Raw genomic sequence first — 19793 nt, forward strand, 5'->3', positions numbered from 1 at the left:
CATTACAAGTAGACTCAAGAATTAACAAACAAAAGTATATACTGACTCAACCCTAAACCTACAAAATCCTGAACTAGCTTCGTCTGTTCGTTCGATCTTTGATTCCTGAAAAGTTAGAAGAAACAAGTAGTCCAAGAGAATCAATAGTGTTTGTCAATCATCAAAACAAAGGTCATGAAAATAGATTTGCAACAAAAAACGTTTTATAAAAATTCATTAAAATTTATTTTCGGTTCAACTCGTCTAAAAGAGGGATAATTTTTAACTACCAATTTATCCCTCCTCTTGATAGCCATGGGACATTAACTTAGGTTTAACAACCTATTCACTAGACTCAACAGAAAATTTTCTAATTGTTCATCCCGGATGAACTTGATTTGTACCGGATGATGATTGAGTACAAAATGATTTTATATTGATTCATAACCGGGTCATACATAGCAATATTTGAAATTTTCATACATAAAAAATCCAATCGTACTGTATGATCGTGTACGCTCAAAATTTGTAAAATTTAGTTTTCTGGATAATTTTTGTATAAAAGATTTACTAAAAATTGATGTAAAAAGTCTTGTCTTTGTGATTTTTCAAGGGAAATTGAATGAGAGAGTGTGAGAGAGTGTTTGAGAGAGATTTCTTGCTAGTGGAGTGTGAATAGTTTACAAAGTTACTCAAAGATAAGGATCTCTATATGATTTATGTTTTTCACTCTTCCTCTTATCTTTCTAGATTTCTCGTGAGATGATCTTTTAAATAGATTTGGTTCTCTGCCGACACTTAAAGGGTGTGAAAGAACGACAGTTCTCTGCTAACACTTGGAAAGTGTGAACAGTCGGTGGTTCTCTACCAACACATGGAGACTGTGAAAGGATGACGGTTCTCTTCCTATACTTGGAGAGTGTGAAAGGATGACAATTCTCTATCGCTCCGAGGATTGGTGGAAAAGAGTTTTATAAAGGCTTCTCTGTCTTGTTGTGGTGGCAAAAGGAGAGACAATTTTTGTAATAGTGCAATACCTGAAGAGGGAGTCTTCAGGGAGTGGATGTAGGTCGTGTTAGACCTAACCACTATAAATCTTTGTATCATTTAAATTTTTGTATTTTATTTACGATAAATTTTTATTCTATCATTAAAAATTTTATTTTCAAATATTAACAATTAACTTGCTACGAATCTTTAAAGGTTTTCATTTTTTTTAAAATCCAAAAGTAACTTTTTAAAATTACCAATTCACCCCACTCTTGATTAGCCTTGGGACATTAGCTTAGGTTTAACAACCTAATCAAGATTCAACAAATGATATCAGAGCTTTGTTTCAAAACTATAAGCTTAAACTACTTTTTAAAAAATAATCATGGATACTTTTGGAAACCAAATTACATTCAAAGGGTACTCGATCATTAAACCTCCATTATTTGATAATATCTCTTTCGATTTTTGGAAAACACGTATGTCTACATTTTTTTAGTCACTAGATTTTTGTATGTGGATTTTAGTTTAAGAAGGGTATACAAAACTAACTAGATTGATTAATGATATTAGAGTTGAAATACCTTTTGCTAACTGAACTATATAGCAACGTGACTTAGCATATTTAAATACTAAATGCCTAAACATTTTTTTTGTGCACTTAAGTCAAAAGATTACATTTGAGTTTCTACTTACAAAAGTGGAAAGGATATATAGGATAGACTTTATATTACTTATGAAGGGACTAATGAAGTAAAATAATCTAGACTAAACATCTTGTTATATGACTATAAATTGTTTTGTATGAAACCAAATGAATTTATTTCTGAAATGTATACAAGATCCACTCATATAGTCACTTCTTTTCATGCATTAGGTAGGGAATTAACAAATGCTAAATTAGTGAATAAAATACTTCATTATTTGCCTGCTGCTTTTGATGCTAAAATAATTGTGATTATAGAGTTTAAAGATTTAAATGTTTACTCTATTGACAATCTTCTTGGATCACTAATTGCTTACGAGTAAGGAGTGAGTCAAAGAAAGATTGATGTATGAGAATAATAAAAGGAGAAGAACATAGAACTGAATGTGGAGGAATCGAAGAGTGATTAATCACAACCTGAGGATGAGGACGACATTACTTTGACGACTCAAGAGCTTTCTTAAAAGGAAGCATAGGAGATGCTAGTAGTTGAACATATGTAAGTATAATAAAAATTTTAAGGTTTATAATGATGTGATTTGTTATGATTGTACAAAACCTGGACATATAAAATAGGATTGCCCCAATCTCAAAGCCACTCCTAGCAAGAAGAAGGTAGAGGAGAAAGCAAATGTGAAGAAGGGCAAGAAGAGATTTTAGAGAGTTTTTTGGGCAGATTTAGCTTCAGATTAATTAGAAATTGAAAAGGAGGAAGAAGTCATCAATTTGTTCGTAATGATTGACAATCTTGATCAATTAGATCAATAAGAGATATGTGACTTAACTTATAATGAATTATTAAAAGTTTTTGAAAGAATTTATGATGTATATAGAAAGCTTAAATAATGCATGCTAGTTTAAATCTTGAAATGTTAGAATTGTAAAATGAGCATGAAATTCTTAGAAAAGATCACGTATTGATAGATAACAACCATATAAGTTTACTTGATGAATTTGATGACTTGAATAAAAAGAATGATCTTTTAAAATCATCCTATACTCAATTGGAAAAGAATTTAAGGATGAATCAGAGAGTAGAGAGCAATATTTGAATTATAGTAAGAATGTGTAAAAAGATTTAAGCACATTTCTTAAATTGAAAGTAAAAGCTCTTGAAAAAAAATAAGATACCACCAACACTTGAAGATTTTAATAATCCTATTTTGTAGACAAATTTTTTAAAACTCAGGAAGAATCAAAGTTTTTATAGAAAATTAAGAAAACCATTTCTTGGAGTAAAATGTTTTTCTTGTGGGGTGATTTGAGATATAGCACACACTTGTACTTTACATAGAAAAACTCATTTAGTGTGAAAACCAAAGATTCATAAACTAAGTCATATCATACATACATCTATTTTTATTTTGCCAAAAGAATAACCCAAACTTATTTGGGTTCCCAAGTCTAACATTTGATAGTTTTGCAGGTACGCTCTCACACAAGACCTTATGAGAGCATTTGGTACCTAGACAGTAGTTGCTCAAAGCTTATGACTGGAGACACTACATAATTTATATCGCTGGAAGATAGAAGTAGAGGTAGGGAGATAACACCACTAGGAAAGTGGTTGGTATAGGTATGATCAGAAACTTGTAAAATTTTTTCATTCAAATGTACTACTTGTAGAAGGCTTAAAACATAATTTATTAAGTATAAGTCAACTCTATGATAAAGGGTACAATGTAAATTTTTTTCCCACTGGCTATATATTAAGGCTCAATGGTAATGATATTTTGTATGAAAAAGGGTAAATAATATTTATATGTTAGATTTGAATTGTATTTCAGTTCCTAATGCTTTTTGTTTGAAAATTATTTCTGATCATTCATGATTATGGCATAAGAGACTCAGTCACTCTAGCATGAAAAATCCTAGGAAAATTACCCAAAAGGATTTAGTTAGAGGTATACCAAAACTAGACTTTATTAAGGATCACCTTTGCAATGCATGCCAATTAAGAAAATAGGTGAAATCCACTTTTCAATCTAATATGGATCTTAAAACTAGTAAATTTTTGGAGATTATTCATATGGATCTTTTTCGACCAATTAGCACTGTTAGCCTAGAAGGGAAGGTATACGGATTTGTGATTGTAGATGATTTCTCATGATTCACGTGGATTAAATTTTTATTTCATAAGAGTGAGTCATTTAAGGAATTTAGTGATTTTTTGACTTGGATTAGAGAAAATTAGGGTGTGAGATTTTAACGATTCAAAGTGATCACGATAGTGAATTTAAAAATGTAAAATTTGAGGATTTTTATAAAAAAAAGGGATTGATCACAATTTTTTTACACCTAAAACCACTCACCAGAATGGGATAGTTGAAATGAAGAATATAATATTAATTAAAGCCGTTCGAGCCATATTGGAAAAATATTCACTTCTTAAATATTTTTTTGCTAAAGCGGTTGGCACTGCATGTTATATTCTGAATAGGGTGAACATTAGATTAAAATTAAATAAAATATCCTATAAGCTTCTTAAGGAGAGAACACCTAATTTGTCACATTTTCATGTTTTTGGATGTAAGGTGTTCATACATAATAATGAAAAATCTACCTTAGGAGAATTTGATCCAAAATCCGATAAAAGAATTTTTCTTGGATACCCTAGTATTGAAAAATTTTATAGAGTGTTTAACAAAAGAACTTTGATAGTTGAGGAGACTAGACATGTTGTATTTGATGAATATGGAATTTTAGAAGAGTCAAATTTGGAAGAGGATGAAATAGAAAATAATTCCCAGAAAATTGAGAAGATTATTTTGGAAAAAAATATGGAGAAAGAAAACCCGTTGCCTCGAGATTTAAAACTTTCTAAAAACCACCCTAAGAATTTGATTTTAGGTGAACCTAGTAAGGGTGTTAGGACTAGGCACAGACCAAAAAAATAAGTCAATCATTCTACCTTTATTTCAATAGTAGAACCCATAAATATAAATCAAGTGCTTTCGGATGAATTTTGGATTTTGGCAATACAAGAAGAATTAAATCAATTGTGAGAAATGATGTTTCAGAATTAATTGCAAGGTCAAAAGATCAAAGTGTAGTTGGAACTAAGTGGATATTCAAAAATAAAATGAACGACTTAGGAGTTGTCGTTAGAAATAAGGCTAGATTAGTGGCTAAGGGATATAATCAGATTAAAGAGATTTATTTTGAGGAGACTTTTGCCCATGTAGTGAGACTTGAAGCAATTAGAGTTTTGTTATCCTTTGCTTATTTTAGAGGATTCAAATTATTTCAAATGGATGTTAAAAGTATCATTTTGAATGTGGTGATTCAAAAGGATGTTAATGTTTTTTTTTGAAGGGAATGCTAAATTGCATTAAAGAGGAAAAAGAAAACAATTTCAAGCTATTATGTGATAGAGAACCTATCACATTCCTCCTTTAGAACATTAAAAAAAAGGAGGAACCTTATTATTACTAAGATCTTCCCAAAGAAAATCTTCAAGTAATGTAAAGTTAGCACAATTGTGTGCTAACTTATTACAGTTTCTATTAACAAAGTGAAATAGATGTTACCAAATCCAACAAAAAATGATAGGTCTTCAATCTCCTCTTTGTGAAGAAACCGAGATTCTTTATTCATTGATTTTTGTAGAAGTTTGATAATGTTGAAATTATCAGCTTCTATTATTAGACCCTTTGCATCCAACATCCAATTACAGATGAATTTCTTCAATGAACGAATGGCCATAAGCTCCATAGTGCCACTATCCCAATGCATGCATTTGATTCCAAAAGCAAGTAAGAATTTTCCTTTAGAGTCTCTGAAAACTCCACATATACCTCCGTTGTTGTTAGTAGTTAATGCTGCATCAAGATTTACCTTAATCCATTCTAGGGGAGCGGGATGCCAAAAAGAATTTAGCATTGATGGCTGGTTAGCATCCCAGTGATCCATAAATAGATTGTAAGAAGCAATTGATGCATAACTAATAGCATTGCCGGCAATGAAGTTCAAACTCCATTCATTCTTTCCATGCTTGATTGAATTCCTACTCTTCCATGAAAAATAAACTAGAGAGCAATATAAATTTGCCAGTGATCTATTATACTCAGATAATCTATCCAAATGATACTTACCATCATTTGCAGAGCAAAACATCAGGCATGCAAAGCCCCATTTTCTGAGAATTCCAATGGGTTGCTGCAGTTTATGACATTGAACCATGACATGTTCAGTATTTTCTTGTTCCGCACAGCCTCTTGGATATAAATTATGTCCCAGTAATCTTCGGTTCATTATGAAACCATTGGTTGGAATTGCCTCATTGAGAAGTCGCCACCAAAAACATTCAATTCTAGGATTGAGCTTCAATTTTTTTAAGCCATACTCCATAATCAACAGTTCTGTTATCTTCAGACTTATAAGATGAAGCCAAGGAAGTAATGCTTTTTCCCAAGAATTTTCTCTTCAGTTCAATGCTATCTTTTGATTGGGAAGGGGATAGTGGACAACCTTGTCTAAATTCACTATAAGGGGATAGTGGACAACCTTGTCTAAATCCACTATAAGATTTAACAATTGAGAGCAAAGGATAAACAAATAAGGGGATAGTGGACAACCTTGTCTAAATCCACTATAAGATTTAATCCCTTTGGAGATCTTTCTATTAATCAACAAAAAGAATTCAGGAAATTCAACACATTCCATAATAAGATTTAAAATTTTGATGGAAATCCCATTTTTTTCAAAATAAGTCTCAAGGTGTTCCAAGCCATACTATCATAAGCTTGTTCCATGTCAAGCTTAATAGCCACCCAACCTTCTTTAGATTTTGAAATCTTTAGCTTATTAAACAATTCTTGAGCTAAAAGAATGTGGTTAGACAAGGAACTACCTTTTAAAAATGCCATTTGCTCCTCCGAGATAAGTTTACCAATCACCTTCATAATTCTATTTAAGATCATTTTGGCTATAATCTTATATAATGTACCACACATGCTAATTGGCCGAAAACCAGATGGAGAAGTTGGATTCGGTACCTTTGGGATGAGGGTAACCAGTGTCTGTTTCCAGCTAGAATAAATACGTTCAGTAATGAAAAATTGCTGGATTGCTTTCCAAACATCATTACCAGTTATATACCAATAATTTTTGAAGAAATAATAATTAGTGCCATCCAATCCAGGAGAAATGTTAGAGCCACTTTCTTTGATGACTGCAGCAAATTCTGAAAAAGAGAAAGCTTCTTCTAATATTTTACAATCAGCTGCCGATAAGGAATTCAAAAATGGCGACCATCCCTTCACATAGTCATCTCTATTTCTCCATTTGTTGTTAAAGAATTTCAAAAGAATATCCTCAATTGCTACGTGGTCCTCTACTAAAGTTCCTTTATAATTTTTCAACTGGTGTATAAGGTTTCCCATTCGTCTACCATTAGCAAAGGAATGGAAAATTTTTGAATTTGTATCATTTTCCTGAATCCATTTAAGCTTTGTTCTTTGTCTCCACCAGGTGCTTAACCGAGCCGAGTTCACGTTGAGTTCATGAATTTTTTCTCTAAGCAAATTATGCATCTCTGCTTCCAATCCATTCCCATTCGCTTCTTCTAACTGTAGGTCAGCAATTTCCTTTTTCAACTGGTCATTGCTTTCTTTAAAATGCTTTAACTTTTGTCTACTCCAGTAATAAAGAGCCTTTAAGGTCCTCTTACACTTTACATTAACAATTTCCATATCATTCCCTTTAACCGGTTTATTCCAAGTTTTAAAGACAATACCTTTGGCAGCCAAAAAAGTAGCCCAGACGTCTTCATATGTAAACAATTTGTTTTGTAACAACTTCTCCTGAATGATCCTAAGGATTAATGGACAATGATCAGAAGCAATTCTTGGAAAATGTCTTACCATAGCATTTTGTATCATGTTTAGATCCTTGGAGTTCAAAAGACACCTGTCTAATCCTCAAGAATGCGAGCATTTCCACTTTTGTGGTTGCACCATGTAAATTTGGGACCCATAATTCCCACATCATTGAGGTCATTTCTTGCCATAAATGCAGCCATTTCTTGGGGACCTTCAGAAAAAGAGAACTTCTTCCCACCTCTCTTTTCTTCTTGAGAAAGTATACAATTGAAATCCCCTCCTACTACCATAGGGATATTCTTATTGATGTTTTCCTCTAGATCTTCCCACAGGTTCCTTCTTAAAATTGCATTTTTATTACCATAAATAGTAGAAACCAACCACTTACTATTATTGAAGAGGCTTAACTCCCCAATCACACATTGAGAAGAAGCTTTGATCAAAGAAAACTTTGCAATTTTTACTTTCCAAAAAACCATGATACCTCCAGAAGCACCGACCAAGGGTAAAAGAAAATAATCCCAATCGTCACCTAAACATTTGTTCACTTCATACCTCTCAAAGGAAGAGATTTTGGTTTCAACCACCCCAACAAAAAAAACATCCCAATTTTTAACAAAATCATTTAAGTAAAGGGAGGCTTCCCTCTTATTTGCCCCCCTACAATTCCAAAATGCAAGAGAAGTCATTTTGATAAAGGTGGGGTAGGGCCCCCACATTTACCTTTAAGAATTGCTTCATCTTTTTTTGATCTGGTTGTATTACTCAAAGGCCCCAAGTGTTTGAGTTCTTTCAACAACTTCTATTTTTGTGCTGCAGGAACAGATTTTTTCAATTTCACATCAAACACTGAATTCTGAATTTCTTCACCTTTGCTCTCTTTTTTCATTTTATTCTTCCAGGCATTTTGAGACACCTCTTTAACAGCAATTCTTCCCTCTTCTAATAGTTCTCCTTCTTCTCTATCCTCCTAGTCAACAGCCTTCCCTTCTTCATCAACTGTTAGAAGTAAAGAGAACAAATTCCTGTTGTCCACAGGAACATCCTCTATTGAACAATTATCTGCTGCCAACGCTTCTCTGTTCAAAGAATTATGGATCAATTCTTCACCCATATTTGAATCAGTAGTTATATGATCACTTGATTGATAGGGAGTACTAGAGTTCGTAGGTAATCCCAAAGGATTTATCTGAGTTCGCAAGCAACCCTTCCCATTAATGCTGGTACCATTCTTCTGTAAGATAGCCCGATCATAGCAGTTACTACTGCTGACATTCAGATTAATATTATCCACTGGAACAAAGATTTGTTCCATATTATCAGGAATTTCTTCCTCGACAGATCCCTCTTCTATTTTATTAGCCATCTCATCTAGAGTCCTTGGGATATTTTGTTTAGAGCTTTTATCAAAGTCCTTTTTCAAGATATCATGTACCTCCTGTTCAACACTAACAGGATTACTAGCTTTCTTAACATATCTGTTAGAAAAAGAATTAATCATCTTTCTACCCGGCTTGTAATTTCTCCTCTTCTTATTATTGACCATTATCCATGGTCCATAATTAGGTTCTTTCAAAACCTCTTGATCTTTACCCATATCATTTCTGCTACTGCTATCAACAGAAACCTTCATAATTTTTGTATTATTATTCTTCAGCTCACAATCATTTTCCATGTACCCAATCTTCCCACAACCAAAGCAGAAATTAGAAATCTTCTCATATTCCACCGGTTGGAAGAATCTTCCAGAAATGCTATCCACCCAAACACCTAATGGAAGGGGTTGATCCAGACTAATCCTTACACAAATTCTTGCAAACTCTCTTCTTCCCCAATGAAACATATTACCATCCAAGATAAGTGGTTTTCCAATCCTTGAAGCTATACATGCTACATTTTTCTCATCCCAACATTGCAAAGGTAAGTGGGGCATTCTAATCCAAATTGGAGAAGAAAGCCCCTTATTAGATTCAGTTGAAAATTCCCGTGTCTACTTCTCCATTCCTGAATGAACTGCTTATGACATTTCTTCTGATGAAAATGAGCATAAGAACCATCCTTTACCCAATGTAGTAAAGTGGAATTGACCAAATTGGTTCCATTGTCTTCTAAGCTCCCAAGAAACCATGTATGATGGTAAATTTCTTCCAAAGACTTTAATAACCAATGACTTAGATAGTTTCTTAGAGTTCATCTCTTCCATTTCCTCAATTAGCCTCACTGCTTTCCCATCTTCGGATAATACCACATCATTTTCAATAAAATTCAATTTTATGTATGGTTTATTACTCCATGGATTCACCTTTGCCAAGTTTACCGTGCTTTTAGGCAATTCCTCAAATACTTTACCTTCCTCCAATACTTTCTTCATTTCCAGCCTTGAATGTAAATTGTTGGTAACCAAATTCCGAGAATTCTCATTTATCACGCTACGACAAAGTCCAGGGATTGCATTTGAATTCCTGAATCGGTTAACAAAAATTTTCATTCCCGAGGTAGATGCCGTGTTGTCCGACGCCATTACAGAGGATTTCAGAGTCTTTGGAGTAACCATATCAATAGAATCCAATAATGCCTTACCTTTGCCTTAAACATACTTGATTAATGTAGGAGTTGGCTCTGATACCTCCTTTATCACCAGTGGTCCTTGTTGTTTCAATTTTGGATAAGACAATTCATTTTTTGCCAAATTTTTCTTTGACTTATCCATTGAAGAAGACGAACGATGGTATTCAACCTTTGATATCTCCATCTTCTTAAGAACTAGACCATTACCTGTTGCTGTTTCCCACCGATCAGTTACTGTTGAATTCCAACCACCATCAATAGCGTCGGGTGGTGGAGGCCGACGGCCATCCACCGACATTGACGAAGAACAGAAATTGCGAGAGTTGAATTTTTGAAAAAATGAACATTTTTTCTCTCACTAGAAAACAATCTTTTTAAAAGGATGTTAATGTTGATTAATCTCCAGGTTTGAAAATTTAAAATACCCAAATCATGTTTTTTTTTAAAAAAAAAACATTGTATTGATTGAAACAAACACCTAGAGCTTGGTATGAGAGGTTAAGCACTTTCCTACTTAAGAGATCTTTTGAAAAAGGAAGTGTGGACACCACTCATTTAATTTTCTAATGAATTCAATTTTATATTGCATTTCAAAATATAGCACTTATTAGATCAATATTTTAAGGATAATACATATTCTAAAAGAGATCAAAAACACTAAAAAAAAGGCAGGAAATTTTTTATTAATATCATAGTGAATGATATTACATTGAGCATGAATGATATCAATACACAGATATTTATAACACATAAAACATAAAAATAAAAAAAAAATTACTGAACATCACATCACATAAAATAAAAAAACATAAAAACCAACAATCACTTCACATTACATATGGTAGAGAGATTCATAAAAGAAGTACAGTCATCACTAAGAGGGACCCTGATCTGGAGGAGGTGCTTGGTTGAATATATTATAATAGCTATTAATCATAGCTAAATTCATGTTGACTGATTCAATTTGAGCTCTAACCCAACCCATATCCTGCTGATATTGATACTCCTGATACTAAAGATGAGTTTCAATCTGATCAAAACATTGATTAAAGTGGCTCTCAAGACGATCAAATCGCTGGACCATATTCTAAAAATTTTGACTACTAGCATGTGTGGGTGGATGTCTTCTCCTTTCTTCCTCAGACTCACTACTTTCAAATTTAGCATCTTTATTAAAGATAGCTCGGAATGATCCATCATTATAGTAGACAGGATTCTCTAAATTTTAAACAGGATGAACTAGTTCATACTTCTTTTCCAAAATGTAGGTCACAAGATGTCCTAAGGCTATATTCCTCTTTCTCTTGTGAGAGACATGGCCAATCTCTGAAAGTTTATACTTATAGTCAATGATCAGTTGAGCTTCATCTATAAGTTGGTTAGTAATAATCAGATATGTCACGATACAAAGAAGAGGTGTAATATTCACTCGATCACCAGCTTTAGGAATAATGGAAGTATGAAGAATATGCTGAATGATTCGGGAATTTCGGTTGAGAGAGGCCACCTTAGGCATATGACTTACTCCTCTAATCCCTCTAATAACTTGATTTATTGTAGTCCAGTCATAGTTGGAGGAAGAGGTCAAATTATGGGATTTAATCCCTTGAGTCCTTAAATTTAAAAATATCCCGAAGTCCTCATTTGTTATTTCAACCCTCTTCTTGAAAACATAAGATCTAATCACACTCTAGTCAGAATTAAAAGACATGTTTGTAAGGAAGTAGTGAAATATTTCCTTGTTGTAGAGGTGGATTAGAGTCAAAATAAGAGCAAACTGGGTAGAAGCAAAATGGTCCATCACTTTAAAAGTAAGTTGTTCCTGGAGAAAGACTCTAGAGGGAGTGATTTTTGCAGATACGAACCTAGGAAAAGACTATTCATTTTCTTTGGACAGAAAGTTTTCTCCTGGATTTCTAGAGGAATGACCCCTAGTCAATTCTTTAGCATGCCTAACACTCTTGCTTGAACTCTCTATAGAAAAGACTAAAGGGAATAGAAGATTGAAAAGGATTTTGAAGTGAATGAAGTTCGAGTTCTAAACACTTTCAATTTAAAGAAAAAATAAACTTTTGTACAAATAAAAAAATTTCGTCATGTACGATATAGGGTTCGTACGTATGAAATAAAATTTTGTATGTATGAATGAATATGTCCAAAAAAGAAACGGCTTTTCGTAAACATAAAAGTTGCAAGGCATCCTTTCGTATAGACTTTTGACCAAATGATTGTACAGACAAATAGGTGCTCGTCCTGTACGATCCATTATTTAAGATCATTTTTATGACGGTTTGAAACGTCTCTCACACAGAAATGCCACATGTTTGTATGTATGAACTGAATGTTCGTACGTACGATCAGAAATAAAAAATGATCTTATATGTATAACCATCTACATGCGTACATACGAATGCATACACATTGTCCGGACGATCTGTGGATCGTGCAGACGAACGTTAATGAAAAAACTAAAAAAACTGCATACAAACTGTTCAACTTCAACAATTAATAAGTTATAGAATCCATCCCGTACGAAGATATTTTTGTACAGACGAATGTCACACTTAGAAATTTTCATATCATTGCTCAAAAACATGAATTTTGATGTGAAAACATATAAAACAAATGGTCAAGAGATTATAAAATCAAACACGAACAAAAACTGAAAAACACATACAAAAAATTACAAAACCAAAATACACACTAACAAAATACATATCATTGTTGCAAAAATCTTTATTTAAGCATTCAAATCAATCACACCAAGTTTTATTATTAATGCACTGAAAGTATCTAAGGCTAGTGGTTTTGTAAAAATGTCTGCAAGTTGATTTTTAGTTGAAACATGATTGAGTTCAATTTCACCGTTGGATACATGATCCCTTATGAAATGATGCCTGATGTCTATATATTTGGTTATTAAATGTTGAATAAGATTTTTAAAAATACAAATATTTTTAAATTCTAAACATCCAAATCATGTTTTCAAATTGAAAATCTTGTTGAAACTTATCAATTATTAATTAGGTTGTTAGAGCTAAGCTTATGTCCCAACGGCTAACCAAGAGGGGAAGGGTGAATTGGTAATTTAAAATTTCCTCTTAAACCAATTTAAATTTATTGAATTTTTAGAAATAATTTTTTAATCATAGATAAGAATAAGAAAAAAAGAAATAAAATAAAAAAGCGATGAAAAAAATAAAAGTCATAATATTTATAGTGGTTCGGTCAAACACGACCTACATCCACTCCCTAAAGTCTCCCTCTTCATGTATTGCACTATTACCACAAGTGTCTTTCCTTTCGCCCCCACAGTAAGGCGAAGAAGACTTCACAAAAACTCTCTTCCTCCACTATCCGATGCTGTAGAGAACCGTCATCCTTTTACACCCTCTAAGTGTCGGCAGAGAACCGTCGGCTGTTCACACTCTCCAAGCGTAGGCAAAGAACCCTTCATCCTTTCACACTCTCCAAGTGAAGACAGAGAACCCTTCATTCTTTTACACCCTCCAACTGTAGGCAGAGAAACTTTGGCTGTTCACACTCCTCGAGTGTCAGTAGAGAACCGGATCTCCTTGAAAGATCTTCTCACAAGAAATCTAGCAGGACAAGATAAAAGAGTGAAGTAATAAATAACAAATAGAGATCCTTACCTTTGAGTAACCAAGTGAACTCTTCACACTCCAGTAGTAAAAACTCTCCTTCAAGCACTCTCTCTCACTCTCTCCTTTAATTTCCCTTTGATATGCATGAAGACCAAATGAAAAAAAGATTTCATGACAGTCTTAAGTGAAACTTTTATAAGAAAGACACGAAAAATTATCCATGAACTGTAATTTTTCAAATATGTATATTTATAATCATCTCGTACGATCTCATTTTGTACATGCAAACAGTGTAAAAACTGTTGTGTATGAACTCAATGTACATTGGTACGAACTACCTTTGTACCTGATCATCATCCTGTACGAACATGGTTCGTCCGATATGAACAATTATTCTCAAGGTTCATTGGAACAAAAATGTAGGATGGCCCATAATTTCAAAGAATAGAGGACATCATCTTTGGATGAATAGGTTAATTTGTCTGGATAAATAGTTCAAGAGCACAAGTCCAGAGGACATCATCTTGGGACGAATGTGTTAAATCATCTGGATGAAATTTTAGAGCATAAGTCTAGAGGACATCATCCTGGAATGAATGTGTTAAATCGTCTGGACGAACAGTTCAAAGCACAAGTCTAGAAGACATTATCCTGGGACGAATGTGTTAAATCTTCTGGACTAATAGTTCAAAGCACAAGTCCAGATGATATCATCCTGGGATGAATGGTTTAGTTTGTCTGGAAGATTAGGACTTAGAAAAATTTTCACCCGTTATGTTCATTCCATTGCTCTTTGGGGAGTATAACTGACCAGATCATCCCGTATGAACATGATTCATACTGTACAATCAGTATTATAAAATTATGAATTTTAAAGCTCTCTCCTAATGTGTGTGCTAAGTTACTCAATTGCAATCACACTCTCTCAGAATCAAATAAAAGAAAAATACATACTCCAAGTTACAAAATATTATAAGCAGATCTTGATTTGAAATCTTTAATAATTTTGAGTATGATTTTCCTGAAATGTTAGTATACACAAGAGCAAAAATAACTCTTCTAAAATGTGTTAGGAGAAAATAATAATATTTGGAAGCATTAAAACATACAAGTTGCAAGAATGTAAAATATTCAAAGCTAAGTAACAACTCTCCCAACAAAGGAGAAATTGAATTGAACAATGTTTCTATTGAAAATCAACTTGCATATATTTTTAAAAAATCAGTAGCCTTTGTTACTTTTAGCACATTAAGAATAAGGCTTGGTGTGATTGATCTTAATGTTTAATTAAATTTTTTTACAAACTTGATATGTGTCTTTGTTTGTTTTCTATTTTTGTATTTAATGTGCTTGTTTGTGTAAGTGGTTTTCCATTTTTGTTTTATATTTTGTGTGATTTTGAAATATTTTTAAAAATTTGATTTTCTGTTTCTGATCGATCGTGCAAATTTTTCTAAGTGTTTTATTCATACTGTATGAAATTATTTTCGTCCCATATGAATTTTGTAGCACATTAAACATGATTTTGGACTGATCATGTAAAGTTTTAATTTTCTTATACATATTATACTGTATGATTTTTATATCATCCAGGATGATTTGTATTACTTTGTATGTACGCATGTAGATAATTATATGGGCAAAATACTTATTATAATCAATCATACGTACGAACTTTTAGTTCGTACATACGAACCATGTGTCATTCGGTGTTGGGGACGAACCTAACCGTCTTTAAAATGATCTTAAATAATCGATCATCCCGGACGAACACCTGTTGATCTATACGATCATCTGGTCAAAAAGCTTATACGAAAGGACGCTTCATAACTTGCATAATTATAAAAATTATTTCATTTCAAACGTATTTGTTCATATATATAAAATTTATTTTTTCATGTACGAACCATTAGTATGAACCCTTTTTCATATGTATGAAAGATCATTTTTCTTTAAATAGGACAGCTTTATAATTCATTTTCATTCACTTCAATAGCCTCTTCCAATCCTTCTCAACTTAGTAATGACCAATTCTAGTAAGTGGGGTAGACTCACTAAGGGATCATCTTCTAGGAGTGGAGATAACAACTTTCTATCTAGGGAAAATGAGGATTCTCTCCTTAGGTTTGTCTCTACTAAAATTACTCCTTCTAGAATCACTAAGGATAAGATCTTATGAGAATAGGATAAGATTTTATGTCTTGAAGAAAAGGGTAGAAACCACTAAGGAACATTTGGGAACCATTTTGTATTTAAGAACTCAAGGAGTTAGATCCCACACAATGACTTCAAAATTTGATTTTGATTGGTCCGAAATAAACAAAGTTCTTTGAGGGAATGAGCAAGTAAGTTATTTACCTAAGGTCTATACTTTAAACCAAAATACAATGGTCATTCAGCATGTCCTTAAAACTTTTATTATTCCTAAAGCTGGTGACCGCATTAACATTACTCCTCTTTTGTCCATTATTACCTATCTTATCATGACTAAATAGTCTATAGATGAAGCCCAACTTATTTTTTATTATTCACGACTTTTCTAAAATTGGGCATGTCTCTCCTAAGAGGAAGAAGAATATTGTTTTAGGATACTTAGTGACCTATATCATAGAGAAGAAGTACAACCTTGTTCATCCCGAGCCTCTACTTGAATTGCCTATCTACTTCACTGATGCTTCATTTCGAGCGCTTTTTGAGAAAGGAGATAATACAATTGAGGATTCTAAGAGAGAAAGGGAGCACCAGCACCTACACCTGCACCTTCTCATGGACCTGACTTTCAAGAGATGGTCCAACGCTTTGACCAGCTAGAGAGTTATTTTGATCAGCGCTTTAATCAAATTCAGACTCACCTAAACCAGTAGGATGCTCAATACCAATATGACATGGGATGGATTCGAGGATAGTTTGAATCCATGAACACTAACGTAGCTATGTTGAATAGCTATTTTTCTATCTTCACCCATCCTCCTCCTCTAGACCAGGGCCCTTCAGATTTCTAGATATTCTTTTTGTGTGTTGTCTTTGTCAATCCTTTCAGATGTGTTTATCATTATGATGTTTTTGATGTTATATGTATTTGTCTTATTTTAGATCTTTGATTTTATTATGTTATCTTATTTTGAGATATATGATATTGATATCAGATGTACTTTATTGTATTAGATCTTCATATTGATATAAAAAAAGTTTTGTTTCGTTTTGTTGTTTTTGTTCTTTGTTTGAAATGTTAGTTTGCCTATATGATAATCCTTACTTAATTGATCTAAAAAGTGCTATAACATGAACAATAATATAAAAATTAATTTCATTATGAAATCTAATTTTTTAAAAATATAAGTTAATTTATAACTCAATCAAGTTAAGGATATCAATCTCATATTCTTTTTAGGCATACATAATTTAAATATTATAATTATAATTTTGATATCTTATTATTTTTTAAAATTCTCTTTTTAATATAATTATCTTTATACTTAGAGAAATTTGAGTTTTTAGATTTTTGATTTTAGAAATATCAATTAAAAAAAGGGAGAAATATACAAGTATAAAAAAATTGAAAGAATGCGCAATTATTCGCAAATTGAAAAGAGGCACAAAATTAGCCCAAATACAAAAAGATGCACAAAGTGTGCCACAAATATTTAAAAAAATACGCAATATCGCAAAATAAGTGTATTGATAATGTTCTTTTCTCTATCTTTTAATCTTCAAATTCAAATCAATCTAATGTTCAATTATATTTTGTATTGGAAATTGAATTTAATTAATCTTCATTTCGTCACTTTTCAAATAATTCTCCTTATCTAATTGTCTAGAAACTTTTATGACTTGATATATTTTTCTTATCTATGTTATTTTTAATTAAAATGTTTTGAATCTTTATTTTTATCTAATGGATATTAATCTTGTTATTGCACTTATATTTCAATCTCTTTCAAGATTAATTATGAAAGGTTTCTTATATGACTTCCTTCATTTCAACTTTCCCTTCTTCCTTCTTTTTGTTATTATCAAAAAAGGGGAGAGATATTGTTTGTTTGCATTTCATTTTTGTGTTTGTTTGTTTGGTTTGTTAGTGTTGTTTTATTTTATGTTTTAACTATTTTGTATGAGTTTGTGTGAGTTTATGAAAAATTAAAAAAAAAAAATGATTTGTATTAAAATAAATTCTCTTATATTCACGTGCTTATTCATTTAGGGGGAGTTAAGAAGAAATTTAGGATATTCAATTTTATTCAAATAATAATTATTTTATCATCATAAAAAAGGGGGAGATTGTTGAAATAGTTGCTAATTAGTTCTTGTCTATTTGATATTCTTACAACTTGTATGTTTTTTATGATTCTAAATATTATTATTTTGATTATTATTTCTTCTAATATATTTTGGAAGAATTATTTTTCTCATGTGTGTACTAATATTTTAGGGAAATCATACTCTAGATTATTGAAGACTTCAAATCAATATCAGTTTAGTGTTTATTGTAATTGAAGTTTGTATTTTTTTATTTTATTGAGTCTGAGAGAGTGTGATTGTAATTGAGTAAATAAGCACACACACCGGGGGAGAGTTTAAAATTAACATTTTTTAAATAGATCGTATTATATGATATTAATTCATACGGGATGATCTGGTTAATTTTTTTTCTTGACGAGTACTCTAACGAACAGAAATGAAAATTTTACTAAGTATGGATCGTACTGTATGATCCTAGTTCATACATGCCTTCTAGGGTACGAAATGGACGGGTCTTTGTTCGCTCAAAAATAATTTTTTTCTTAGTATAAATCATACGAGATAATCACAGTTCTTACATACTTTCACGAGTATGAAATTGACGGGTCCATTCTCGCTCAAAAATAATTTTTCTAAGTATGAATCGTAATGTACAAACCTAGTTCGTGCATGCCTTCCAGAGTACAAAATTGAGAGGTCCCATTTTGTCCCGACATTTTATTCAGACGAATTTGAAAAAAATTTATAACGATCATACCAGATGATGATGTCATTATGCGTACGTCATCTATAATACAAAATATTGGGGTTCTTTTTTGTACAAATGAATTTTGAAAAAAATTGACTGTTCGTCCTGGACGAACTTGGTTCATACCGGATGATGATCAGGTACAAAATGATTTCGTATCGATTCATAATAGGTTTCTATGCAATATTATTTGAACTATTCATACATATGAAATTTGATCATATTGTATGATCGTGTACGCTCAAAATTGTAAAATTAAGTTTTCTGGCAATTTTTTGTGTCTTTTGTATAAAAGGTCCACTAAAAACTGACGTAAAAAATCTTGTTTTCATGATTTTTCAAGGGCAATTAAAAGAGAGAGTGTGAGAGAATGTTTGAGAGAGATTTCTTGCTAGTGGAATGTGAAGAGTTTACAAGGTTACTCAAAGGTAAGAATCTCTGTACGATTTGTGTTTTTCACTCTTCCTCTTATCTTTCTTGATTGCTCGTGAGAAGATCTTTGAAGAAGATATGATGCTCTACCAACACTTGGAGGGTGTAAAAGGATGATGGTTCTCTACCGACACTTGGATAGTGTGAACAGTCGATGATTCTCTGTTGACACTTAGAGAGTGTGAAAGGACGACAGTTCTTTACTTGCACTTGGAGAGTGTAAAAGGATGGCGGTTCTCTACCGCACTTGGGATTGGTGGAACATAGTTTTATAAAGGTTTCTCTACCTTACTGTGGGGGCAAAAGGAGAGACACTTTTAGTAATAGTGCAATACCTGAAGAGGGAGTCTTCAAGGAGTGGATGTAGGTCATATTTGACCGAACCACTCTAAATCTTTGTGTCGTTTAAATTTCTGCAATTTATTTACTGAAAGTTTTTTTTTCTGTGTTTGAAAAATTTGTTTTCAAATATCATTAATTAACTTGCTATGAATGTTTAAAGGTTTTTAATTTTTTAAATCCAAGAGTAACTTTTTAAAATTACCAATTCACGCCCCTCTTAATTAGCCTTGGAACATTAGATTAGGTTTAACAACCTAATCAAGATTAAACACCTAGTAAACAAGATGAAGATGAAGGGTAAGTTGAGAGTTGTTTAAATGGATAGCCGACATTGATCCCCTTTGTACATATATATAGTCCAT

The 19793-nt window shown here is 32.3% G+C and overlaps 1 protein-coding gene across 1 annotated transcript; it reads right to left on the reverse strand.

The window, feature by feature from the left end:
- Positions 1-5161: 5161 nt before the first annotated feature.
- LOC114579515 lies at positions 5162-6025 on the reverse strand. The gene has a single exon (XM_028694316.1). The coding sequence runs from the start codon at positions 6023-6025 to the stop codon at positions 5162-5164; it is 864 nt and encodes a 287-aa protein (XP_028550149.1).
- Positions 6026-19793: the final 13768 nt, after the last annotated feature.

This window comes from Dendrobium catenatum, unplaced genomic scaffold (assembly GCF_001605985.2).
Source record: "Dendrobium catenatum unplaced genomic scaffold, ASM160598v2 fragScaff_scaffold_455, whole genome shotgun sequence".
Classification (NCBI taxonomy): Eukaryota; Viridiplantae; Streptophyta; class Magnoliopsida; order Asparagales; family Orchidaceae; genus Dendrobium; species Dendrobium catenatum.

Excerpts from the sequence above, each read along its gene's own strand:
- LOC114579515 (XM_028694316.1), bottom strand. The coding sequence starts at position 6,025 with ATGGAGTATGGCTTAAAAAAATTGAAGCTCAATCCTAGAATTGAATGT.